The sequence below is a fragment of the Paramisgurnus dabryanus genome, chromosome 3 (genome assembly GCF_030506205.2).
Source record: "Paramisgurnus dabryanus chromosome 3, PD_genome_1.1, whole genome shotgun sequence".
NCBI classification, from domain to species: Eukaryota; Metazoa; Chordata; class Actinopteri; order Cypriniformes; family Cobitidae; genus Paramisgurnus; species Paramisgurnus dabryanus.
In genome coordinates, this window is record NC_133339.1 from 39,187,392 (window position 1) to 39,210,840 (window position 23,449).

The 23,449-nt window shown below is 35.5% G+C and overlaps 1 protein-coding gene across 3 annotated transcripts in view; it reads right to left on the minus strand.

The window, feature by feature from the left end:
* Positions 1 to 2,159: 2,159 nt before the first annotated feature.
* Positions 2,160 to 23,449, minus strand: part of pbx4 (pre-B-cell leukemia transcription factor 4) — a 52,486-nt gene continuing 31,196 nt past the window's right edge. For 2 of the 3 annotated variants that reach the window (XM_065246575.2, XM_065246599.2), the window contains 5 exons: positions 19,294 to 19,484; positions 18,876 to 19,011; positions 14,545 to 14,701; positions 6,148 to 6,234; positions 2,160 to 4,801 (listed from right to left, as the gene is read on the minus strand). In XM_065246575.2, the coding sequence (XP_065102647.1) occupies positions 6,191 to 6,234; positions 14,545 to 14,701; positions 18,876 to 19,011; positions 19,294 to 19,484 (528 nt within the window). In that variant the 3' untranslated portion in view covers positions 2,160 to 4,801; positions 6,148 to 6,190. The remainder of the gene's footprint in view (positions 4,802 to 6,147; positions 6,235 to 14,544; positions 14,702 to 18,875; positions 19,012 to 19,293; positions 19,485 to 23,449) is intronic. The other variant, XM_065246676.2, reaches the window with a different exon arrangement.

Sequence of the window (23,449 nt, forward strand, 5' to 3'; positions counted from 1 at the left end):
GTTTCTCTGGGGCACCATTCACTGCCATAGTAGGAAAAAAATAATACGATGGAAGTGAATTGTGCCCCTGATCTGTTTGGTTATAAACATTCTTTAAAATATATTCCTGTGTTCGACAGAACAAAGTAATTTATAACTTTTAAAATTTTTATGTGAACTATCCCTTTAAAATTGTTTTTAAACAATATCATTTATGCTAACCCTGAACTTTGTGCATTTTACGTGGTCAAGGTCAAAAACATTAGTGATAAAAACATTACAACATTATTACTATGCTAATATGAGTAGAAGTTTTAACATATAAGTAAGTAACCCATCTCGTGTCTGTGCAGTGCCCATGAATGTTAATTTAAAGTGATAGTTCATCCAAAAATTATAATTCTGTCATCATTCACTCACCATCAAGTTGTAACACACCTGTGTACACTAGTTTGTTCAGCTGAACACAGAGGAAGATATTTCAAGAATGTTTTTAACAAAGAAGGTCTGGGGCACCATTGACTTCCAAAAGAAAGAAATAATACTATGGAAGTGAATGGTGCCCCTGATCTGTTTGGGTATAAACATTCTTTAAAATATATTCCTGTGTTCGACAGAACAAAGTAATTTATAACTTTTTAAATTTTTATGTGAACTATCCCTTAAAAATAGTTTTTAAACAATATCATTTATGCTAACCCTGAACTTTGTGCATTTTACTTGGTCAAGGTCAAAAACATTATTGATGAAAAACGTTGAAACCTTAATACTATGCCTATATGAGTAGAAGTTTTAAAATATAAGTTAGCCATCTATTGTTTTGCAGTGACCATGATTGTTAATTTAACGTGATAGTTCACCCAAAAATTATAATTCTGTCATCATTCACTCATCCTGAATTTGTTACAAACCTGTAAAAATATCTTTGCTTTGCTGAAGAGATTTTAAGCAATATTTCTAACCAAATCATTTTGGGGCACCATTAACTTCCATAGTATTTTTCTTTCCTAATATGATAGTCAATGATGCTCCCGTTTTCTGCTTGATTACAAATATCTACGTTAAACATATTTGTACAGGTTTGTTACAATTCGAGGGTGAGTAAATTGCAGTGGCAGGTCGTGACTGCTCATCCGAGGGGCGCAAATTCAAAATATGTGTTCAGTGTGTTGCTTGCGTTTTCAAAATATGTGTTTGTTGCGTCATGTGAACCGTGCATCACGCGTTTTGTCAAATTAAGTGCACAAAAGCGATAAAAGAGACGCTCACGTTCACAAAATACATGCAAGACACTTCCTTAACAGTAAACTCTGATCTACGCGAGTCTCTGGCAAACGCAAGCGTCTGTTTTATCATAAACCCTTTAGATGCGTCTGCAGCAGGCACTTATTTTGCCAAGACACATGATGCACACATGATCTCTGGATGCGCAGAACACATATTTTGAAATAAGGAACCACACACATGATAGGCTACATACATGTTGTGATGAAGTTCGCATCGAATGACCTCGAATAAACAAATCACTTGGTAAATAGACAGAATTTTCATTTTGGGTGAACTATCCCTTTAAATTGCACCCCATGTTGAGAAATTTGCTATAAAGCAATTTTTTTCCATAAAGTCAGGAGAGAGTAACACCATAGACGTACATTGAATACCTTTTGTAGATGCTTTTATCCCAAACAACTTGCAATGCATTCATTCAATCTATACATTTAGGTTGTGTGATCCTGGGATTGATCCCATGACCTTTGCGTTGCTAACACAATGCTCTACCAAGTAAACTATACTACAGGAACACACTAAATAAGAAAACTAGCTGAATTTTTTTTTTTTTAAATAGAAAAGGCCAACCCAATATTACTTGTATGTAGTTCAGCGCCGTGTTCCTAATTTTACTTCTTGCCGACTGTGGACTTTTTTCATTTTAACGGCCCAAATGGTTACAAAGCACACAGTCAATTTAAGACGAGAAGAAAAAGGTCTGATATATTATGATGCTCATATTATAATCCTTATGCTGCATAAATATTCAGGCAGGGGCGCGACAATTGGCTAGTTTAGCGAACACTCAAAGGCAGACTCATTCGTAACGGCTGTAATAAGATCATTTTATACTTAGTAACATGCAAACAGCCGCTTAATGAACGCGAGGAAAGAAAGAAAAAACGACAGGCTCAAAAGCACACTAGATTATTTTATTAGTTTTTGTTTTTCTAATAAGGAACACTACAATTTTCTCATATTTCTTTTTTTCTCTCTCACTAGAACAGTTCTAAAGTTGAGGTATAAAAGGAGTTTATACAGACTACCAAGTCTGAAAATGGTGGGGTTTATATACAAATGAAATGGAGAGAGGAGAGGTAGAGAATAGGGAGAGAATGGTAAATACAGAAGGAAGCGTGTACTACAATTCTAGTAAAATAATGATAAAAATCGATAAAAATAAATCACTGATATCATTTGAGTTAGTGCTGTGGAATCCACCTAATAACTTGAGGAACTTTAAATAGCCAAACGCACAAATCGGACCATTACTATAATCTGATATGTAGTGTTTGATATCTTTACTGCACCCATCAGTTTATAATCATCAAATTGTAGTAGTAGGAGTAGTAGTGTGAATTTTCACAGCACCGTAAACAAACGTTACCAGTTCGGACAAAAAACACACACACGCGAAATAAACGAATAACAATCTGAGACTCGGAAATAAAATGTAACTGAAAGGCTAAAATGAATATTATTACAAAGACTAACAAATAATATTACTCTTGCTCGTGAGTAAATCCAACACCCCAGCGATAAAAAAAACAAAACAATATATATAAAGAAAAACAAAGAGAAAATACACTGAAACATTCCACAATCTGTACAGTGACATCCATAGATGACTGATAGAAAAACAAAACAAAGACATTTTGGTGTAGTAATAGCATTAGTTGGAGAAATGTTTATAACTAACAGTAATCTATAGAGGACACGATGATGGCGATGCCTTGAAAAGCTCCTCAGAGTTTGTTTTTCTGTGTACATATAAACAAAACCCCAATTTACGTTTCAATTTAGTCCTTTGTTTAATATATAGAATTTCCATTCATATATCAAAACGTCCTTCCGCTTTTACGACTAACGGTAAAATTGGGAAAAATAATCGTGGCGGGAAATAAAACACATAAAAACAAGTCCCGAATACAAATAACTTGTTTGACTCAAAACTAAATAGAAATTTATTCAAATGTTCCTCAGTATTAGCGTCAGTCCGTCTGTTTCAAATCCCAACACGTCCAGTGCTCATTTTTGGTTCAATTTGAAAGGAGAAAAGCCCTTGTCGCTCGGCTACCGATTACGCAAAAACTAAGAGTTCCTTTGTTTTTTGTGAAATTGTAGGCAACGAAAAGGACAGCATGCTTTTACCAAGGAACAGGTGCTTTCAATTGCACGTACAATACAATCAGTTTAAAAGCACAGCAAAAGTGTGTTACGAGACAACCCGACCCCGTTAAAAACAGACACCCATACACACACAACAACATAGTAACATGAGGCCATACGACAAAAAATAAAAACAAAAACTTTTCTGTGTAACATCGCGATAATACGCGTTAGTCTGGGTTGCTCGTATTGCCTCCTCAAAAAAATTCTCGGGCGATGTGGACAATGTGTCGAGTGTTACCTAAAAACGACACTAAAAAAAAATCGTAGAGAAACGCCAGGCCTCAGCGCTGGATCGGGCAGTATGCATTGTGGGTATATTTTTATACACATAGTTGTTTGTTTGTTTATTTATTTGGTCTGTTACTTACACCCTCTCTCTTTAATAGTATTTTTTGTATTTAAAAAAGAAAAAAACAAAATGGAAAGGCTAAAACATGTCAACACCCCTACATGCATGGAAGACAGTGGAATATTTTCTTTCCCTTTAAAAATATTTCTAATAACCCCCATCCGAACTAATACTCCACCTATCTGTCCGACCCATTTCCTAATGCGTCTCTTAAGTCTTTTGGCTGGTGCATTCTTCGCAAAACAAAATACAAATACCTAAACTAACAAAAAAGGTCAACATGTCTTATATTTCCATTCATCCGCTTTTTTCGCACCAAACTCGGCTAATGGAACGGTTAAACGTCCGCGGCGTACCTTTTCACAGATTCAACCGTCAGGTGAAAGTGTTACTGATAGGATTTGTGCTTAACACAATGACGGACAGCTTCCTCCGTGAGAGAGCGAATGCTTGCAGAAGCACGACGGAGTCATTAACGCATCACTTTCCTTACTGAACGGGGAATGAAGCATATTAAAAATGCAAACTAAAGAATAGATCTGCACGGCAGTTGTCTGAGGTTGTTCATCGTCGAGAGGAAGGTGTGACAACCGTTGACAGCACTTTGGTACAAGCAAAGAGGGAGAAGGTGTGGAATCTTCAGGACAGGTCAGAACAGGAAAGTTACGGTCCACCCTGCAGACGAGGACGTGTCTTACATTCCACGTCCCTTACGAAAGGTTCTGCCCGAGAGGAACGCGTGTATGCGTGCGTGCATCCATCCAAACAGTCCGGTTCGGTGCGAGAACCTTGGAGGAGCACCGTGGAGAAATCGGAACGGAGGACTATGGAAGACCTTTGACATCTGCCAGTTTGAAGGGCGCAGGAAAGGGGGCGGAGTCTGGATAATGGGATGCTCTGTCTGTCAGTAAATGTGTGCGGAGTAGCGTGAGAGCTGTATTAGCTGGAGGTGTCTGAATGGATGCTGCCAGGTGGTCCTGGTGGAGAAGTGATGGAGGACGGGTTGGTGTTGTCTTGCCAGCTGTTGTTAGCCTGTGGAGAGAGTAAAAAAGTGACAGTATGAGAAACTTGGGAATATGAATAAAGGCTTTTTAACCCTTTTGCTGCTAGCATTTTTCATGATTTTCACAAAAAATGAATGCCTTTCAGAAAATGTTCTTCTTTAAATATATAAACATACAATATATTAAATGAAAGAACAGACACTCAGCTTTCAACCAAAACAAAAACACCAAATTTTGAGCAAAAAGCTGAGATAATTCCATTTTTGTGAAGGACTTTTGTTAGAGATCCCATTCAGAGCGATCTTTAAAACATACACGGACATGCAGCTGCTTGCCCTAGGGTGATACTACTGGGTTTTATGAGTTGCGGAAAGCCGGAAATACTCATCGTTGGCAGGGATGCGTTTTCTCTTAATTGACGAGTTAACTTGTCAATGGCGGTGGAAGAGTTAACTTCAAATTCAAGGACCTTTCAAGGACTTTTCAGGTCTAATACCCTCCAATTCAAGGACTAAATGTGGGGACACATTTTAAATGAGAGCAAGGTTACATCGTGTTACCTTTAAGATACATTGTTACAGTTCCCTTTTGAGGGAACTCGTGCTGCGTCACTGCTGTGACACTTTGGGGACGCCTCCAGGGGTAAGTGCGTCTGAATGTGTATATCAAATTCAACCAATAGTGAAGCTTAACGACAAAGACAGGGTGATGCGGGAGACAGGAAGTATATCGCTATCTGAAATATTGCCAAAGACGGCGTTACAGGGACGCAAGAAGTATGGCATGGGAGAAGCAGCGTCTCGTTCCCTTCTCGGGAAACAAGAGTTAAATAGGTAATCCGAGACGTTTTCATGTGTCAAACATAACTATGCAAAAAAGCATTTTGGTATGAATCAACATTTGCATACAGAAGATATAAACATTTAAAGCGAACGCTTAAAAAGTCTAGAATTGTTATGATATTATCCTACACTACATTCTTTCAATGACCTGTATCTATGTATGTATCTTTTCAAAAACTTCCCATGGCCTTGAATCCCCCCAAATTCAGAAACTTTCAAGGACCCATGGGAACCCTGTACAGTACGTAGAATGATTTTATTTAGAAAACAGGAAATCACGAAAAGTACTTTAGCTGGGTATTCACAGAGTGACTCATACACGTTAACAATAAATTAAGTGCAATCTTGTTAAGATTCCCACTCAAATGCGACAGAACTAAAACTTCAAAGCTTCATGCATGCATGATCGCTGGAAACCAAACCTCGCTTTTGTGTAGGTGCAGAGACCACTCGTAAGGGCAAAACCTGCTGCCTGCAAGAGTTTCCGGTTTGAATAAAAAAAATCTCATCATTTTTAACTTTTAGTACTTACGTCTAGACGGTGTGGGGTGTAAAGGGGACTTCCTGACAGATCTTCATAGCCTGCCATCAGGTGTGTAGCACGGTGCAGGATATCCACCTATGGCACACATAAACCCATAATTTAGCAGCATAACCTCAATCGTGGTTTCTTGACAAGTCTTTGAATACGTACATTTAATGACACGCTCTATATTTAGGTTGTAAAAAACACAAGAATAAAATGATTTAGTTCTTTTATCAAGGAGTTCATCTATGGGTTAACCGCCACAGATCCTAGGGGCAGGACCAGACACATTTTTCTCTACAATGTTTAACACTAAATCCATCTAAGGCTGTGTTTACCCTGGGGATGCACTGGATACGAAAAAAGCAAAAAAAAATTCCAAACAAGTATACATTTTATCGTATAATGAGGTTTATAATGATGCAATCAAATAGCGCTTTATTTCATGTCAAAGATGAGAAGAGGATCAATGAAGAGTGGCGGTATCGTGTAACAAAAAAATAAAAACGTTAATTTAAAAAGTAAAGAAGTAAACATTTATTCGAAAAAAAAATTGTGTTAGACTGCAGCGTTTTGTTAAGCAATTTTTCCTCTTGTCAATCATTTCCGGTCTTGTCAATCATTGCGCTGTATCACTTTCCTCACCACTGCAGCTTGTGTTGGATTGAGTAAGCCGACGGACGTCCGCTGTCCAGCGTAAGTGCTTGTTGCATAAAGCGTCGCAACAATTCTGTTGCAAGTTTTTTAAGGCACGTTTTTGCCAAAATGCGTTTATGTGGCCGAATGTAAACTGAACAGTTTAACTAGTCAGATAGATATCGGTTGAGAGAAACACATCAAGTGACCAGGTGTAAAAATTATAGGGCCTATAATGTATGTTTGGATGTAAAAAAAAATAATTGTAATTTTGTTTTTTATAAAAATAGTAAATAGGACATTCTGAAAATGTTATTATGCAAATGGTGAAAAAATGTGCAAAATAATTAGGAAAATTCTGCCAAAAAAAGCCAAGATTTTTTCCTTTCGGTGCATCCATAAACCCAAATTTACATGGCAAGGCTTAATAAACAGATTCAGAATTTTGACGCGTTTTTGATCAATATTTACATTTAATTAAGACTTGGGGAAGTTTCCCGGACAGGGATTAGCTTAAGCCAGGACTAGACCTTAGTTTAATTAGGAAATATAACAAACATGCCTTACTAAAAACATTACTTGTGTGCATTTTAAGGCAAAAAAGGCACTTATTTTAAGAAATGTTTAAGCAAGTTGTTTTCAGTTTGAACATCTCTTACAACGCGGTATTTTTCACACAATTTACTTATCTTTACGGTCTGATGTCTTCCTAGTGTGTTGTGATTCGACAGCAGCTTAGCTTGCCGTACGCTTAGCTGGCGACTGACGTATTCCTGTGGGCGGAGTTTAGTCAAAAAACTGTTCTACTGACGTCATTAAAGCGGGAAGTAGAGGACTGTAGTCCAAACCGGCCATTCGCTGTAGGTTTTGAAACGTGAATTATGTTAAAGAAAATATATCGCCTGACAGTGAACTTTGAGCTTTGTCATTTTACAGCTATTATTTGTTGCTAGTATAGCAACATTACACACTGGGATCAAAAGAACATGACCTTTAATGAAAATTAGTCAAAACCGGTCTATGTTGTGCTTTCATGAGTATCTGTTGCATGTAAACTGATACACAGATCACTGTCTAGACGGTCACAAGGTGAAGTTGAACAATGCATCTCTTTCGGATCACTATAAAACACAGACTAAGGATATGACGATACGTGTTTACTATAAAGCGGCTTGGCAATGATGCAAAATTGTGCAAAGCTCTATAGAAATCCATTTGAATTGAATTAAAGGTGTTGCTGTAATACTGTCATTATTTTAGCACAATAAACCCATGTAATAATAGATATCTGTAACCCATATCACTCGAATGATGAAGTCTTTCTGCCGTGATTCATAAAAATCTTAATAAATAATTACAAAGAGACAGTTACAAACAAAAATTGAATCTATTTAATTTTCTTTTTGTATTCTTTTAATAACTGTAATAATTCATATTTTAAACTGTATCAACAGTCTAAACACCTTTATAAAACATGTGTTTCAGTATGTGATCGTTGACATTTTGCATCTGAAACCGCTCGTCTCACCACGGCACGTATTCACACATGAGCTCCTAAATACATTTTTCAATTCGCATGCATTTCTTTGCAAATGCGAGTGAAATGCTCGCACTGTTGAACCCTGTAGATGAGTGACAAGTGATGGTTTTAGAGCAGACCACTAAAAAGGTAAACTGGATATGAGATCAGATATCAGATACTTCCTCTAAGAAGCCTTATGTAAATAAATGAACAATCAAATATATCAAAAAAAACTCTGTGAATTTTGACTGACAGGTAGGTGGCTGTTTATGCCGTCTAAGATGTATAAGGACCGATTAGCATTTACACAACAAATGTAGTGTTCACATGTGTTTCGACACGTAATGAATGTGATTTGTGTAGCTTTAACCTTAAGAGTTAACTGGTAACACTTTACAATAAGGTTGTGTTTATTAACATTAGTAAATGCATTAACTAATATGAATTGTCTATAAGCAATAAGGGGGCGTTTTTCCAGACAGGTCTCAAGTCTAGACCAAGACTAAGGGGCTGACCACACGGAGACGCGAATCACTGTATACGTATGCATTTTTTATCGTATTAGTGTTTCGTCCACACGGACCCGGCATTTTGGGAGACTGGAACCGCAATTTTTTGAAACCTGGTCCTAAAGTGGATAAATCTGAAATCGACATCCTTGTGGTTTCGTGTGTACAGCCTATCCGTATATTTTGTGAAGCGAAAACGTTATCACATCACGTGTCGGCAGCATCACACGTAACAGCAACAACAATAATGGCGGACTACATGATTGTGTTCGTGTTACAGAAGCTACTAAGCCTACTAGCTTTATTACAGCAAAATCTATTGCTTCTATGTTTGTATATAAAAATATTCGTTTGTGCGCAGATATTTCTTGAGACGACGCCGTGTTTACGTGTTATTTTTTTAGAACGAGAAAAAAAATGATTGGTTAGGGAATGCACCGGCTTCGTGTGGACAAAGCCTAAAACGCTTTTTTGAGTTGTCCTAAACAAAATCGGCTTGCACCGACATATCTTAACATATCCAAGTGTTGTTGTTTTTGTCTCAAGATGCACGCCAGTAATGTTTTTTGTAAGGTTTGTTTGTAAAAACAACTTAAAAGTCCTAATATAACGAATGCCTAATCCTGGATTAATCTAAACCCTGTACGGGAAACTGCCCCATAGATTTCTCTGTTCATGTTAGTTTATGTAAGGAATAACTGACGACGGCCCGTTGAATTATAAGAAAATAATGCACACCCAAGGTGGTAATGTGGAGTTATACCATGGGTTTGCATTATTTTCAAATCAAGTTCAGTGCTTATACCACGGTTACCAAAAACATCGCATTTTTAAGATATTTTACAAGTTAGGTTATTCGGTTTACAGAAAAATAATCAACACCAATGGAACATTTCTCAACCAATCAAAATACAGCATTCAACAGAACCATGGTATAATGTGCAACTAGGGATGCATAACGATTAATTGCAATTAATTTATAGTAAAATAAAAGTTTTTTGTTTACATCATATATGTGTGTATTATATATTTATGCGCACACATGCATGTATTATTTTAAGAAAAAAATTTGTTATATATAAAGTATTTATATTTATATATAATATAAATTATACATAAATATACAAATGTATAAACACATGTAAACATTTCTTAAATATATATACATGCATGTGTGTGCATTTATCTATACAAAGTTATTAAACACAGTTCACACACACACATATATTATGTAAACAAAAACTTTTTTTCTGCTATAGATTAATCGCGATTAATTGTTATGCATTCCTATGTTAACAGATAACTTGTTCAAAATTTATTAGCAAATGTTTAAATGAACATTTACTTAATTACTAAATGCTGTAAAAGTTTTGTTCATTATTAGTGTGTGTTAACTAATGCAGTAAGCCAATGTTAACAAATACTTCATTGTTAAGTGGAACCAGTTAACCTCTATTTATAGCACACTTAACTTTTTAACACCGTTTACATGACAGCAACCAATCTGTGTCAGATTTCGATGTGAATCAGAAATGGTTGACAGAGTAAACCCTCTCTATTACACCACAACATTGGAGTCTTAGGGAAAAGGATACCAAAGAAAAGAGTTAAACTAACAGGAAGAGGACGAAAGGACTGACCAAGGATGTGACTCGGATGACTCATGAAGAAATTAAATGGAAATCCTGCAGTGAATATGGCTGATAAGACTACAGGTTCAAAGCTCGGGTCAAAGGTGAGGTGGGGAGAAGTCAAGACGGGTCATGGGTTGGGGAGGCGAATCTCGGTGCATTGGGAGGACTACTCAAAGGGGAGGGGCTACCTGCCCTACCTGCTGCTGTTGCACAGCGTGAGCGACACCGATGCCGTCCCCGTTGAGAGAGCGCAGGCCGACGTAGGCATCTCCTACGTGAGACAGGGCGTACGACCCCGAGGACCCTGCAGGCAATATACGCAGCCCATCAGCTTTGCCAGGGTCAGGTTTGGTGCGTGTTAAAACTCTAGTGCAGTGCATATTATGAGCGGGGCGTGAAAATCAGGACAAGCCACATTCCGAAATCCAAGACAGTGGTTTAATCTGCTCAGCTATTTCCGTTGAATGGAGGAGACAAAAAGAAAAAGAAACCCGAGAAGAAGAAGAAAGGAAACAAGAATCAAGGGTGCACCTAACAACACTGGTTACGTGGTAAATCTACGGTTTCCTCTGAATGACGTCACGTATTGTTCTTAAGCTGTCCGCAGGAAGACGAACAGGATACGTGGAGATGGCAGGAGGTCATGGTTGAAAATGACAATACCAAGTTCAGTCACCTACCTTCTCAATTCTGCCTCCTTAGCAAATAGAGGTTTTACTACACTAACCATGTGTTTGGGGTGTTGAGTGTTACATTGGCACTCGTGAATGTGACGAACAGACAACAAAGCGTCAAAGCCGATGGTGAATAAAGCTCGCTCTTTTGGGAAAAGGTTACGCTGTGTTAGTTATCAAAAGGATGCGGGTTATCACACAGGGGATAAAATCATGCAAGAACAGAATAGAAAAAGTAAATGTTCACGTGGCTCGGGGTGGGCGCGGGTGGTGTGACCTAAATGCATGAGTTATACTGTCATCACAGTAATGTATACAACACTACATAATTATTTCAGGAAAATTGTTTAGATATTAAACAACCATGTAGCAAGGCCTATTTTTGGATAATCCGGCGAAATAAATACCGAACAAATGAAAGGTGCTTCATCTCCTATGATTATGTTCTCCTTCTCTTTGAAACTTATTAGCTACAAAACAAAAAGGTGTAAAAGGTGCATTTATTTTTATTTTTTTTTACAAATGGTAGCCGTGCATAATCAGATGTACCTGAAACAGATTCTTTAAAACAACACACTGCAAAAAATTACTCTCTTAAAGGCGGAGTCCACGATGTTTGAAAGCCAGTGTTGATATTTGAAATCGCCTAAACAAACACGCCCCTACCCCAATAGAATCTGGACATTCCGTTGATAGACCCGCCCCACACATACGCAACCCGGCATTTGATTTGATTTGATTGGCTATAAGTGTGTTTTGGTAGTCGGCCCGTCTCCTTTTCCAAACCGTTTTTCAAACATCGTGGACTCCGCCTTTAATTAGTATTTTTGTCTTGTTTTAAGTACAAATATTAAATAATTCTTTAATCAAGACGGTTTTTCTTGATGAGCAAAATGACCTAAGAAAATAAGTCTAGTTTTTAAGACCAAAAATAGATTTTTAAGTGAATTTGTGCTTTAAACAAGCAAAAAATCTGCCAATGGGGTAAGCAAATTTAAAGGGTTTTTCTTGAATTAAGTGTTTAAGAAAAAAGAATAGGATTTTTTTCTTAACCCATTGGCAGATGTTTTTCCTTATTTTAAGCACAAATTCACTTAAATGTCATGTTTTTTTTTTCAAACTAGATTTATTTTCTAAGGTAATTTTGCTCATCAAGAAAATAAATTTTTAGATATTTCTACTGAAAAAAAAAGACAGAAATACTAAGAAAGTCAGTCATTTGCAAAAAATGACTTTAAGTCTTAGTTAGTATTTTTGTCTTGTTTTAAGCACAAATATCTAATAATTCTCAAGTCAAGATGCCTTTTGGGATAAAACAACCCAAAAAAAATCTGCCAATGGGGTACGCAAAAAAATCTTAAAGTTTTTTCTTAAACACTAAATTCAACAAAATGTCAAGAAAGTTTTTGCTTACACCATTTGCATTTTTTTTTGCTTGTTTTATGCACAAAATCTATTAAATTTGATATTTTTGGTCTACAAACTAGACTTATTTTCTTGGGTCGTTTTGCTCATCAAGAAAAAGCATCTTGATTTAAGAATTTTTAGATATTTCTACTGAAAACAAAACAAAAATACTAAGAATTTTTTTTCTTAAAAATCATTTTTTGATGAGCAAAATGACTGTAGAAAATTTTTAGTTTTTAGGCAAAATGTTTCAAATTTAAGTGAATTTGTGGGCAAAACAAGCAAGAAATCTGCCAATGGGGTAAGCAATTTTTTCTTGAATTAAGTGTGATTTTTTTTTTGCTTTTTTTAAACCAAAAATTCACTTAAATTTTATATTATTTGTCTTAAAACTAGACTTATTTTCTTAGGTTATTTTGCTCATCAAGAAAATGCATCTTGACTTGAGAATTTTTAGATATTTGTGCTTAAAACAAGACAAAAATACTAACTAAAAAGTCATTTTTTGCAAATGACTTTCTTTCTTAGTATTTTTGTCTTGTTTTCAGTAGAAGTATCTAAAATTTTATTTTCTTGATGACCTAAGAAAATAAATCTTGTTTTTAAAGAAACATGACACTTCCATGAATTTGTGCTTAAAACAAGCAAAAACATCAGCTGATGAGGTAAGCAAATTTTTCTTGAATTAAGTGTTTAAGAAAAAAGTTAAAGATTTTTTGCTTACCCCATTGGCACCTTTTTTAACCACAAATTCACTTAAATTTTATCTTTTTTGTCTTAAAACTAAACTTATTTTCTTTGGTTATTTTGCCTATCAAGAAAATGCATCTTGACTTGAGAATTTTTAGATATTTGTGCTTAAAACAAGACAAAAATACTAACCAAGAAAGTAATTTTTGGGAAATGACTTTCTTTCTTAGTATTTCTGTCTTGTTTTCAGTAGAAATATCTAAAAATGTATTTTCTTGATGAGCAAAATGACCTAAGACAATATATGTAGTTTTAAAAAAACATGACATTCAAGTGAATTTGTGCTTAAAACAAGCAAAAACATCTGACAATGGGGTAAGAAAAAAATCCTATACTTTTTTCTTAAACACTTAATTCAAGAAAAACCCTTCAAATTTGCTTACCCCATTGGCAGATTTTTTTTGCTTGTTTTAAGCACAAATTCACTTAAAAATCTATTTTTGAAAACTAGACTTTATTCTTAAAAACTAGACTTATTTTCTTAGATCATTTTGCTCATCAAGAAAATACATCTTGATTTAAATTATTTTAGACATTTGTACTGAAAACAAGACAAAAATACAGAGTAAGAAAGTAATTTTAGCAGTGAAAAGACTCGGCCCGACTGCAATGGATGAGACACATTTAAGGGCGTTATAATCACGCTAATATACGCACACCTATGACTACATATACATTATATCCTATTATAATGCGTCACGTTAAAATGTTGCTTAGCGACTGTAAACAACTACACCTGCATTGTTCTTGCCTACACCCTATAATAACAAATTCCTCTTCATCCTGGCTTGTTGTTGACACGTCCTGCTCTGTATTTTCACGCAATTTCATGTTTCTTCGGCGCTCTTACATAGCGCAACATACAGAATATCTATCAATCGTAGTGTATACTGCATAGCTGCAATATACGCAGTCACAACACCCAGCCCTTACGGAAACACGAGCATTATGACGGGTCTAGTCCTGCATGTGTTGACAAAACAGCTGTTACCTAGTTACACAATCATTATGACTTTACGGTCTTTAAAATTTCCTGTAACTACGTCGTTTACATACCAAACGACCATTCTTTGCATGACTGACAGATCCTGATGAAGATCGAGATCATGGACAGACAAAAGCAACAACAACAACGGATAGTGGCTAAAACACATAATGTAGGAAGGCAAATAAAATGCATGTAGACAGAAGGGGGGGGGGGGGGGTTGGTTTTAGTATGTGCTGTGCTCTTGGTGTTGTGTCGTTTCTTTATCTGCTGCTGTGCACTTTACCTGAGTTGGGTGTTGCTGGAGAGTTCGCCTGGCTGGCCTGTGCTGACACATTGGCAGCGTCCACGGCTGTTTTTACGGCGTACAGGTTTGCTTCCTCCTGGAACTTACCAATGTTCTTCTTGTACCGAATTCTCTTGTTGCCGAACCAATTCGAGACCTGCGGTGAAACCACTTTGATCAGAACATTATCTTAACGTATGGACTTACTATACACATACATTTATCCATTTTGAGGATGCCTTTATCCAAAGGACCTTACACTTTATTGAGTTTTTTTCTGCCAATTTTAAATCAATTCAAAAATTAAAACGGGGAAATTCCAAAAATTGAAAACGTTTTCACAGTGACAATACACTGTGAAATTGAAAAAGAAAATGCAATTGATGATTTCAAGTTTATTAAATTGATAAATATAAAATTTAAAAGGCAAACGTGAAAAGAGAAAAAAAACGAAAATAGTTTTTATTAACGCTCATACAATAATAGTAAAAAAACAAAAGCAAATTAAAAATCTAATTTTCTGGTTTCATTTTATGTTTTCCTATCTATATGTAAATTAGTGGGTGAAGTGTACTTGCTCACTTAACTAAGTTAGTGTCTGAGGCATTTTTGCCAACTTTGTTGTTAGATTAACTAACTTTTTTTTACAAAACGGCACCTACAAATCTAGCGGATGACCTTTGATGAAGTAGCATCACATCTGTAAACATACCGTTTCGTTTTACGCAAGTAAGCGCAAATTATTCACACCTCAGGCCTGTTTCACACATACTCGGTGTACAGTGCATACATTTTATGAATCTGCCACGTGCCGGTTGTGTTTTTACACTTTTGATCTGCGGCTTCCGTGTGTCAGATTTAAAACTGATTGACGCCTTCCACAAAAAACATAATAACATACTGTTTAGTGTTTTTGTAACAAAAGTTTTATTTTGTGCCACCATACTTACTTGTGTAACTACTCATGTAACAGTCTTTAAATAGGGAAAACATGGAAGTGTTTGGTGGCTTTTAAATTCATTCCTGTTTGGATCCTTAGGAATAAATGGGGCTAGGCTAAATGCTAACACATTCACGACGTGCTGTACAAAGATGAAGTGCACGCATTGAAAAAAAGATAGGTATGTATAAATTCGTCTAAGTTGAGGTAAGAACATAGTAAAATATAAAAAATGGTGGTGTTTTCCTTTAAAAACATTGTTGAAACAAACTAGTAATGTATCTGCCATTGCCAGTAGCACCTGACGGGCTCAAATTACAGATTATGATGGGCTATTTGAAACCGCAATATAAAGAAAGGTTACTCACTAAAATATGGCACAAACTTTTTTTTTTCATCATTTACTATATCCCCTAAAGTAAATAATAAGGCACACAAGCCACATACACAACTTGATAAATAAGATTCACCATTGGTCAAAACATGTTTATATTCCTGCTATCCATGCCCAGCGACACTGATTTAAGCCCTTTATTAATTAGGTCGTCTTCCCTAGGCTACATAAACGTATCATCCTAGTGACTACGTTCACTTGCTACGTGACCTCTCAGCATCTGCAGCTAGATCTCAACGACATTTTTTAAAGACCCGCCCCATTCTACTTCTGACTGGCTAGTTTGTTAGTTTTGCTGAGAGTGAAAGATGAGTTTCTCTTATACTATTTGTAGGCGAATGCATGAACTCAACTGTTTTTTTAATTCGCAGCCAACGCCGCACACCAAAGGTCCGACAAAGTGCTGGGAAACTTTAAGCCGTGCATTTTTATTACCATAGTTTAACTACAAATACTCCTTCAACGGACTGCACAGACCGCATTTGTATGCAGTATAAATGCTTCAACCTCTTAACATGCACATCAAAAATATGCACCTCTGCAAACGTATGTGTGAAACAGGCCTGACCTCACACGTGTGGGCCACCACAGATGACAGAATATGTACAAGTGTGAAAAGTTTCGGTTGCTTGATTTATTGCTAGGGGATTTTTTGTATTAAAAAAGTAAGGGTCTGTAAATCTAGCAAGTTGGCAACATTAGTTATGCGAGCCAGGAAACTCCACCCACTAATTAACATAGAATTTACATACAAGTTAGCTTTGAAAATGAAAACTATAAAATAAAAGAGAACAAAATGAAACCTGAACATTTCATTTTAATTTGATTTGTGTCACTTTTATTGTGAGAGCATAAATAAAAATCTTTTTCATGTTTACCTTTTAATATTGGCTGTCTTCCCACCACATTGTCATGAAATTTTATATTTCAATTTTGACAGGGACAATGCATTGTCATTTTCAATTTTGCAAGTTTTGTATAATGAAATATCATTTTAATGTCATTGTTATAATTTAATTCATTTATTTAAAATTAGCAGAAAAAACTTCCATAACACTGCAAGATATTTTCTTCCCAAGAATCAAATCCATAACATTTGTGCAGACAACTCAATGCCCCACCGATCAAATATCAAAAACTACGTTCACACTGCCATCAAAGTCTGATTTTCTGCTCATATGTAACCCATGTCTGTCTCTTTGTATGACCGTGTGAACAGCACAAACCACGAGGAATCTGATCTTTTTGATTGTGGTCACTTCTACATGTGGTTCGAAATCAGATCCAGGTCAGATGTTATGCAATGCAAAGTCAGGTCATATCGGAATTCATACGACTTTTACATAATTCGATCTTACTCAATGCATATAGATTATATCGAATATTATAATATATTATAATATAGACTGAAGGAATGAATGAATGACAGAATGAATAACATCGTTCAAGGCAAAAAAAGGGTGACATCTTGTGGAAAAGACTAGTAATTAGATTAACGTTAATCTTACGTTCAATGATTGCCGAAATTAAAATTGAAAAAAAAAATTTTTATTCGTGGCCTGTGAGAATCGATTTTGAATCAACCACGAATAAAAACCCTGATAAATAGAAAAATGCGATGCAGTTCAGGACCACGAAGGGTTCACACTAGGGATGCTAAACAATTAATCGCGATTAGTCGTTAGCAGAATAAAAGTTTTTGTTTACATCACATATGTGTGTAAACTGTGTATAATAAATATGTGTGTGTGTGTGTGTGTGTGTGTGTGTGTGTGTGTGTGTGTGTGTGTGTGTGTGTGTGTGTGTGTGTGTGTGTGTGTGTGTGTATGTATATATATATATATATATATATATATGAACACATTCATGTATAATTTTAAGAATTTTTTTTATATATTAGGTATTTATATTTACATATAATATAAATTATACATAAATATACAAATGTATATACACATGTAAACATTTCTAAAACATATACATGCATGTGTGTACATTTATTTATACAAAGTTATTATACACAGTTCACACACATATATGATGTAAACAAAAACGTTTATTCTGCTAACGATTAATCACGATTAATCGTTAAGCATCCCTAGTTTACACACCTGTCAGATTTTAGCCACATAAAGTGAACAGTCAAACAAAAAATCAGATCAGCGCAGAAAATCAGATCTGTGCCTTAATGTTTGCAGTGTAAACTTTGGCCTAATTACAGCTGTCAAGTTTAACTTTCTGGTCAAATATTCATGACAAATTTGATTTACAGGTGATTAACTGAATGCGAACATTGGTCAGTTCAATGCGAGTACACACACAGATACAATGCATATGACTTTTTGTGTAAATTGCACTACAGCGAGATAAACAGGAAAAGCACAATCCTATCTGCAAAATGTTTTTTAGATTTTATTTATAATAGCAATAATACAATAAGTCACTCCCATGACCTTTAGTTATGAGCACAGTTCTTCTTTCCGGTGTTAAAGTGTTTCTTATTAAAACAGGAAGTTCGGTGAGACATATCAACACTGGCCTTTCATAAACGTCTGTAATATAAATAGCCAGTATTTCACAAAATAGTTGTGCCATTGCTTTGTCAAAGTTTTGCTGTCACTAGGATATAGCTGACAAAACAGACACGGACTAAATGCCCAAAGGCAAATTTAGATTTGATGGGGTCCTATATTACAACTCGTACTGTGAGATTCTTTTGAATTGGGTAACAATGACAACGTTTGAGTTGCAGTTTGTAAGCTAAACTATTGGTATCAGCACAGAAATATATCGGTGCATAGATTTCTTTAGTCACACCATTCGCGTATGTAGTTGGCTTTATTTATTTTTTGTACTTTATCCTAAACATAACTGGAAAACTGAATTACTAAATTCCAGGTTTTCCAGGATGAGTGTGAAAGTTGTAGAAAAGCCCCAGGATATTTCTGCAGTACATAAAACACTCATCTTCACAAATGAAGCTTTGCGAGATCTCACCTGAGAGACAGTGATCCCACACTTCTTGGCCAATTCTTCCTTGGCTTCCTCGCTGGGGTACGGGTTGGACAGGTGAGAGTAGAAATATTCATTCAGCACCTCTGTTGCTTGCTTATTGAAGTTGCGTCTCTTACGTCTGAAAACAGTAGGTGGGGAAAAAGTTTAGCACAATAAGATGTATAACCAAGCACATTACAGTTTCAAATGTACGGTAGTTATTATTTTAGTTTTACTTTGGTTTTCCAGTACATTTTTAAGGCATATAAAGCTAATGTGTTGAACGCTTCGTGCCAAGATACGAAAAGCAGAACTAAAACTTCCAATCTTCAAAATAATCATCACACATTTTTTTTTGTTTTTTAATAATAGTCCAGTACATTCAATCATTAACATGTTAATAGGACTGCACATGACCCACCTGGCATCAAGGAAACGGGATCGAAGGATCATGACGGCCTCACAGGTGCTCTGCTTCAGCTGCATCTGGATGGAGCTAAACTTGCGGTGGATTATGGCCACCATGCGCTCGATCTCTTTGGGTGAGATGGGCCGTGTGCGGGACTGCTCCCTCAGGAGGTTCATCACGTGATTGGTGAACTCACTGCAGGCCTGCATTACATAACATATCAGAGGATCAATACATACAGAGGTGCATATTATATATATATACATATTATATTTGTACTAAATATATATATATATATATATATATATATATATATATATATATATATATATATATATATATATATATATATATATATATATAAATAAATATAAATAAATAAATAAATAAATAAATAAATATATATAAATAAATAAATATATATAAATAAATATATATAAATAAATAAATATATATAAATATATAAATTATAAAAAAATTATAAAACTAAATAAAAATAAAAACTTATATATTTTATAAAAACCTTGGTTTTAATATATATATATTTATATTTATTTATATATATATATATATATATATATATATATATATATATATATATATATATATATATATATATATAGATAGATAGATAGATAGATAGATAAATAAATAAAAAATTATATATATATAATATATATATATATATATATATATATAAATTATAAATTATAAAAAAAATTATAAAAATAAATAAAAATAAAAACTTATATATTTTATAAAAACCTTGGTTTTAATATATATATTTATATTTATTTATGTATTTATTTATTTATTTATATATATATATATTCAAACCAAGGTTTTTATAAAATATATAAGTTTTTATTTTTATTTAGTTTTGTAATTTTTTTTTCAGTTTATATTTAGTTCTTTTTAGGTGAGCATAAAATGTTTTGAATTCATTGCTATTTTTCAAAAGTCATTACTTTTAGTTTTTATTTCGTTTTAGTCTATAGCGTAACATCATCATGGATGTGGTGGCCAAAAGTTGACATACATCTTGCCAAATCAGGAAATGTTGAAAATATGAGGATTTTTTTAAATAAGGTTTGTTTGTAATTTAGTCCTGGCATGAACAGCAGTGAAGCTCTGTGCTTCTATTTATTATCACCATACAAAAGCGCACCATGTACTTAAAAGGTTGTTATTGGTGAGTTTTGTGTCCCCTAAAGAGTTTAAAAATGTTTAACTGTGGGAAAAAATGCTGCACTAGGTAATTTCTTTTAGCCGTCCAATCACATTGAAGGAAGGGCGAACCAATACCACACCAACCAATAAGCTCATCCTACTTGTACAAACTTATTGTTATCTTGACACACTTGTCTGTTCACAAGTGTCCGTTTTTGTACCAGAAGACATCCCTGGACTAACATAATATTATTATTTGTACTTTACTAAACAGCCAGAACGCTATCAAAAGTGTGGGAATACTTTAAGCAAAGACCAAATAAAATGGTGCTCTGCACACGGTGTAAAACTGAAATGGCATACCACAGCAGCACAACATCTCTGCATGAACATCTCAAAAGAAAACATCCTGGGGCTCTCTGACCTCAAAATGATGAGACGGCAGGATAAGTATTTGAACTTTTACAGTAAGTCTTTACACATCAATAGAACGCAAGGCCTTATATTGTGCTTAATACAGCTGCGTTTACATCTTTTGTTTAATACAAGCTGCGAGATGCCCGAATGAGCAGTATGGCATCTGGACAGTATGTTGAAACAGTAAATAAAGAGCGGGACATGTTTTTATATAAGAAGTTATGAAATAATAAGTTATTGTCACACTGATAGGCATGTGCCCGCATGCACAGAAATCCTTTGGGTAGTGCGTAGTTCCTAACTAACTTCCGAATATGTGCGCAGATATTACAAAAGCTAGTCTTGTTAGGTATTTCTTCAGCGTAAACACGGTTTATTAAATATTAAAAGATTATTCTAACTAAACTTGTTTTTTAAACGGAACTAGAGCTGCACGATTCTGTATAAAATGAAAAACACGACTCATTTGCTTAAAATAAAGATTACGACACTCGCTCAATTCTCAAGAGCTTTCTTTAAAGATTTACAACCCCTGAACATTAGATTAACAAACAAGATGGCAATAAAATAAGTAAGGAATAATTGACGACAGGCCGTTGAATTATTCGAAAGTAATGTTTATTTAAAATAAACATTGAATAATTTTCAAATAATTCAAAGGAGTCAATTATTTCTCTTATACCACAGTTACCAAAAACATTGTTCTGGTGTCTATTTTTAAGACATTTAAAAGGTTAAGGTGTGCGGTTTACAGAAAAATAATCAACACCCATGGTACATTTCTCAGCCAATCAGAATAAACGATTCAACAGGCCTGTGGTATAACAAATAATACTCCTGGCTTAAGCAAAAAATAATGTAATACGTAAATAAATAAAAAATTACCATTAAACATTTAAAAAGAAAACATTTAAATTAGGGCCGGGACTTTAACGCGTTAATTAAGATTAATTAATTACACAAAAATAACGCGTTAAACATTTTTAACGCATTTTAATCGCACTTATTTTTGCACCGCGGAACATTTCTCATGAGTTTCGGCGGACCGATTATACTGGAGCACCAACTAGCGTTCATGACTTCACAACAAACCATAGTGAACATGAACCAAGAGGCTGATGAGATCGCTTTGGTTGGCCCCGTGGATGGGAATTTTTTTTATAAAAAACGAACGGATGTAAGCGTCGATAAAAGCATGGTTGTGTGTAAGCTATGCAACAAGGAATTCACATATCACCGCAGCACATCGAGCATCTCAATGCAAAACATACAGCCGCTAGCGTGGACATTAGCCCGACTCCGGCACAACGACCTATTCGGACGGGATTAGTTTTACATAGGGATGTGGGGTAAAGCAAGTTTTTATCAGAGCTTCTCGGTGATTTTAGTCCAGTCCGAATGCTCCATGTCAGTAATCATTACGGACAATGTCAGTAAAGATTACGGCGTCTTTTACCTTCTGTAAAAAGGTCCGGAGAAATTACCTCAGGTAATACAAATCCAGTGCGAATAGACCAGCTGTAAATATACACGTAAATCGCGTCATTTCCTTTTAATTTGCGGGTTTCTTTTAAATATAAAAGCGCTTAAAGAAGCATTTACTTGCGTTCTAGACGGAGAAACAAGTCAGTTACAAGTCAGTTTCTGAATAAAACACGACACAAACTTTAAAAAAAAAAGTCAAATTTACTTCTCAGAGGCATGGAACTGTTTATGAAACTGACGTTCTCCCCAAACTGAAATTAAACACAGTGTTTCGCGTTTTCCTTGTCTGTGTCATGTTGTTTGCACATCTGATATCTGGAAGCAAGGTAACGTGCACGTGAAGACGAGAGGTGACGCGCTGCGCCAACGAGTTAGGGGTTGTGTACACCAAAACTTTTACGCCCGCGGCCGGCGCATGTTTTCAATTGTTTCCAATGGAAGCTCGGCGTTTTTCAAATAAGCCAGCAGCGAGCGGGTTTTTTCCGCGCTGAAAACCGGCGCTCGGCGGTTTTCACGCGCTCGGCGCTGAGAGTCTAGAGTTGAAAGAGATTCAACTTTGGGAGAAAAGCTCCGCTCGTCAATGTCAGTTCTCACACGGCCGCCCAATCACAGTGGAGCAGGGGCGGGACATTACCACAGCAACCAACCGGCTCGCAGCTAAAGTATCACAGCTATCAAAGCGCTCAGCTGATGAAAGCTGGCACTCAGCTGAAAAACAGCTGGCATTCGGCGTCCTCAAGGCGTTTTCAGACGCGTTTAAAAGTTTTGGTGTACACAGCCCCTTACCCCTCCCACTTCTGAATGTTTTACAGAGATTTCTAATCCCGTCCGAATTGACCATTAATATTACCGACGTCCTGTGGTAAAATTACATTACGCCATCTACCCCTGTAAAACTAATCCTGTCCGAATAGGGCTCAATAAACAATATTTTGTTGCTTAAGCTTATGTATTCAGTCATTATTCATGGTACACTCTAAGAACGAATGTGTTAAAAACAACACATTAGTGTTGATTCTGGGACAACACACTAACTGCGTCGTCCTGGAATCCACCCATCTCTGTGTTATTATTGAAACAACACATTTTGTTATAC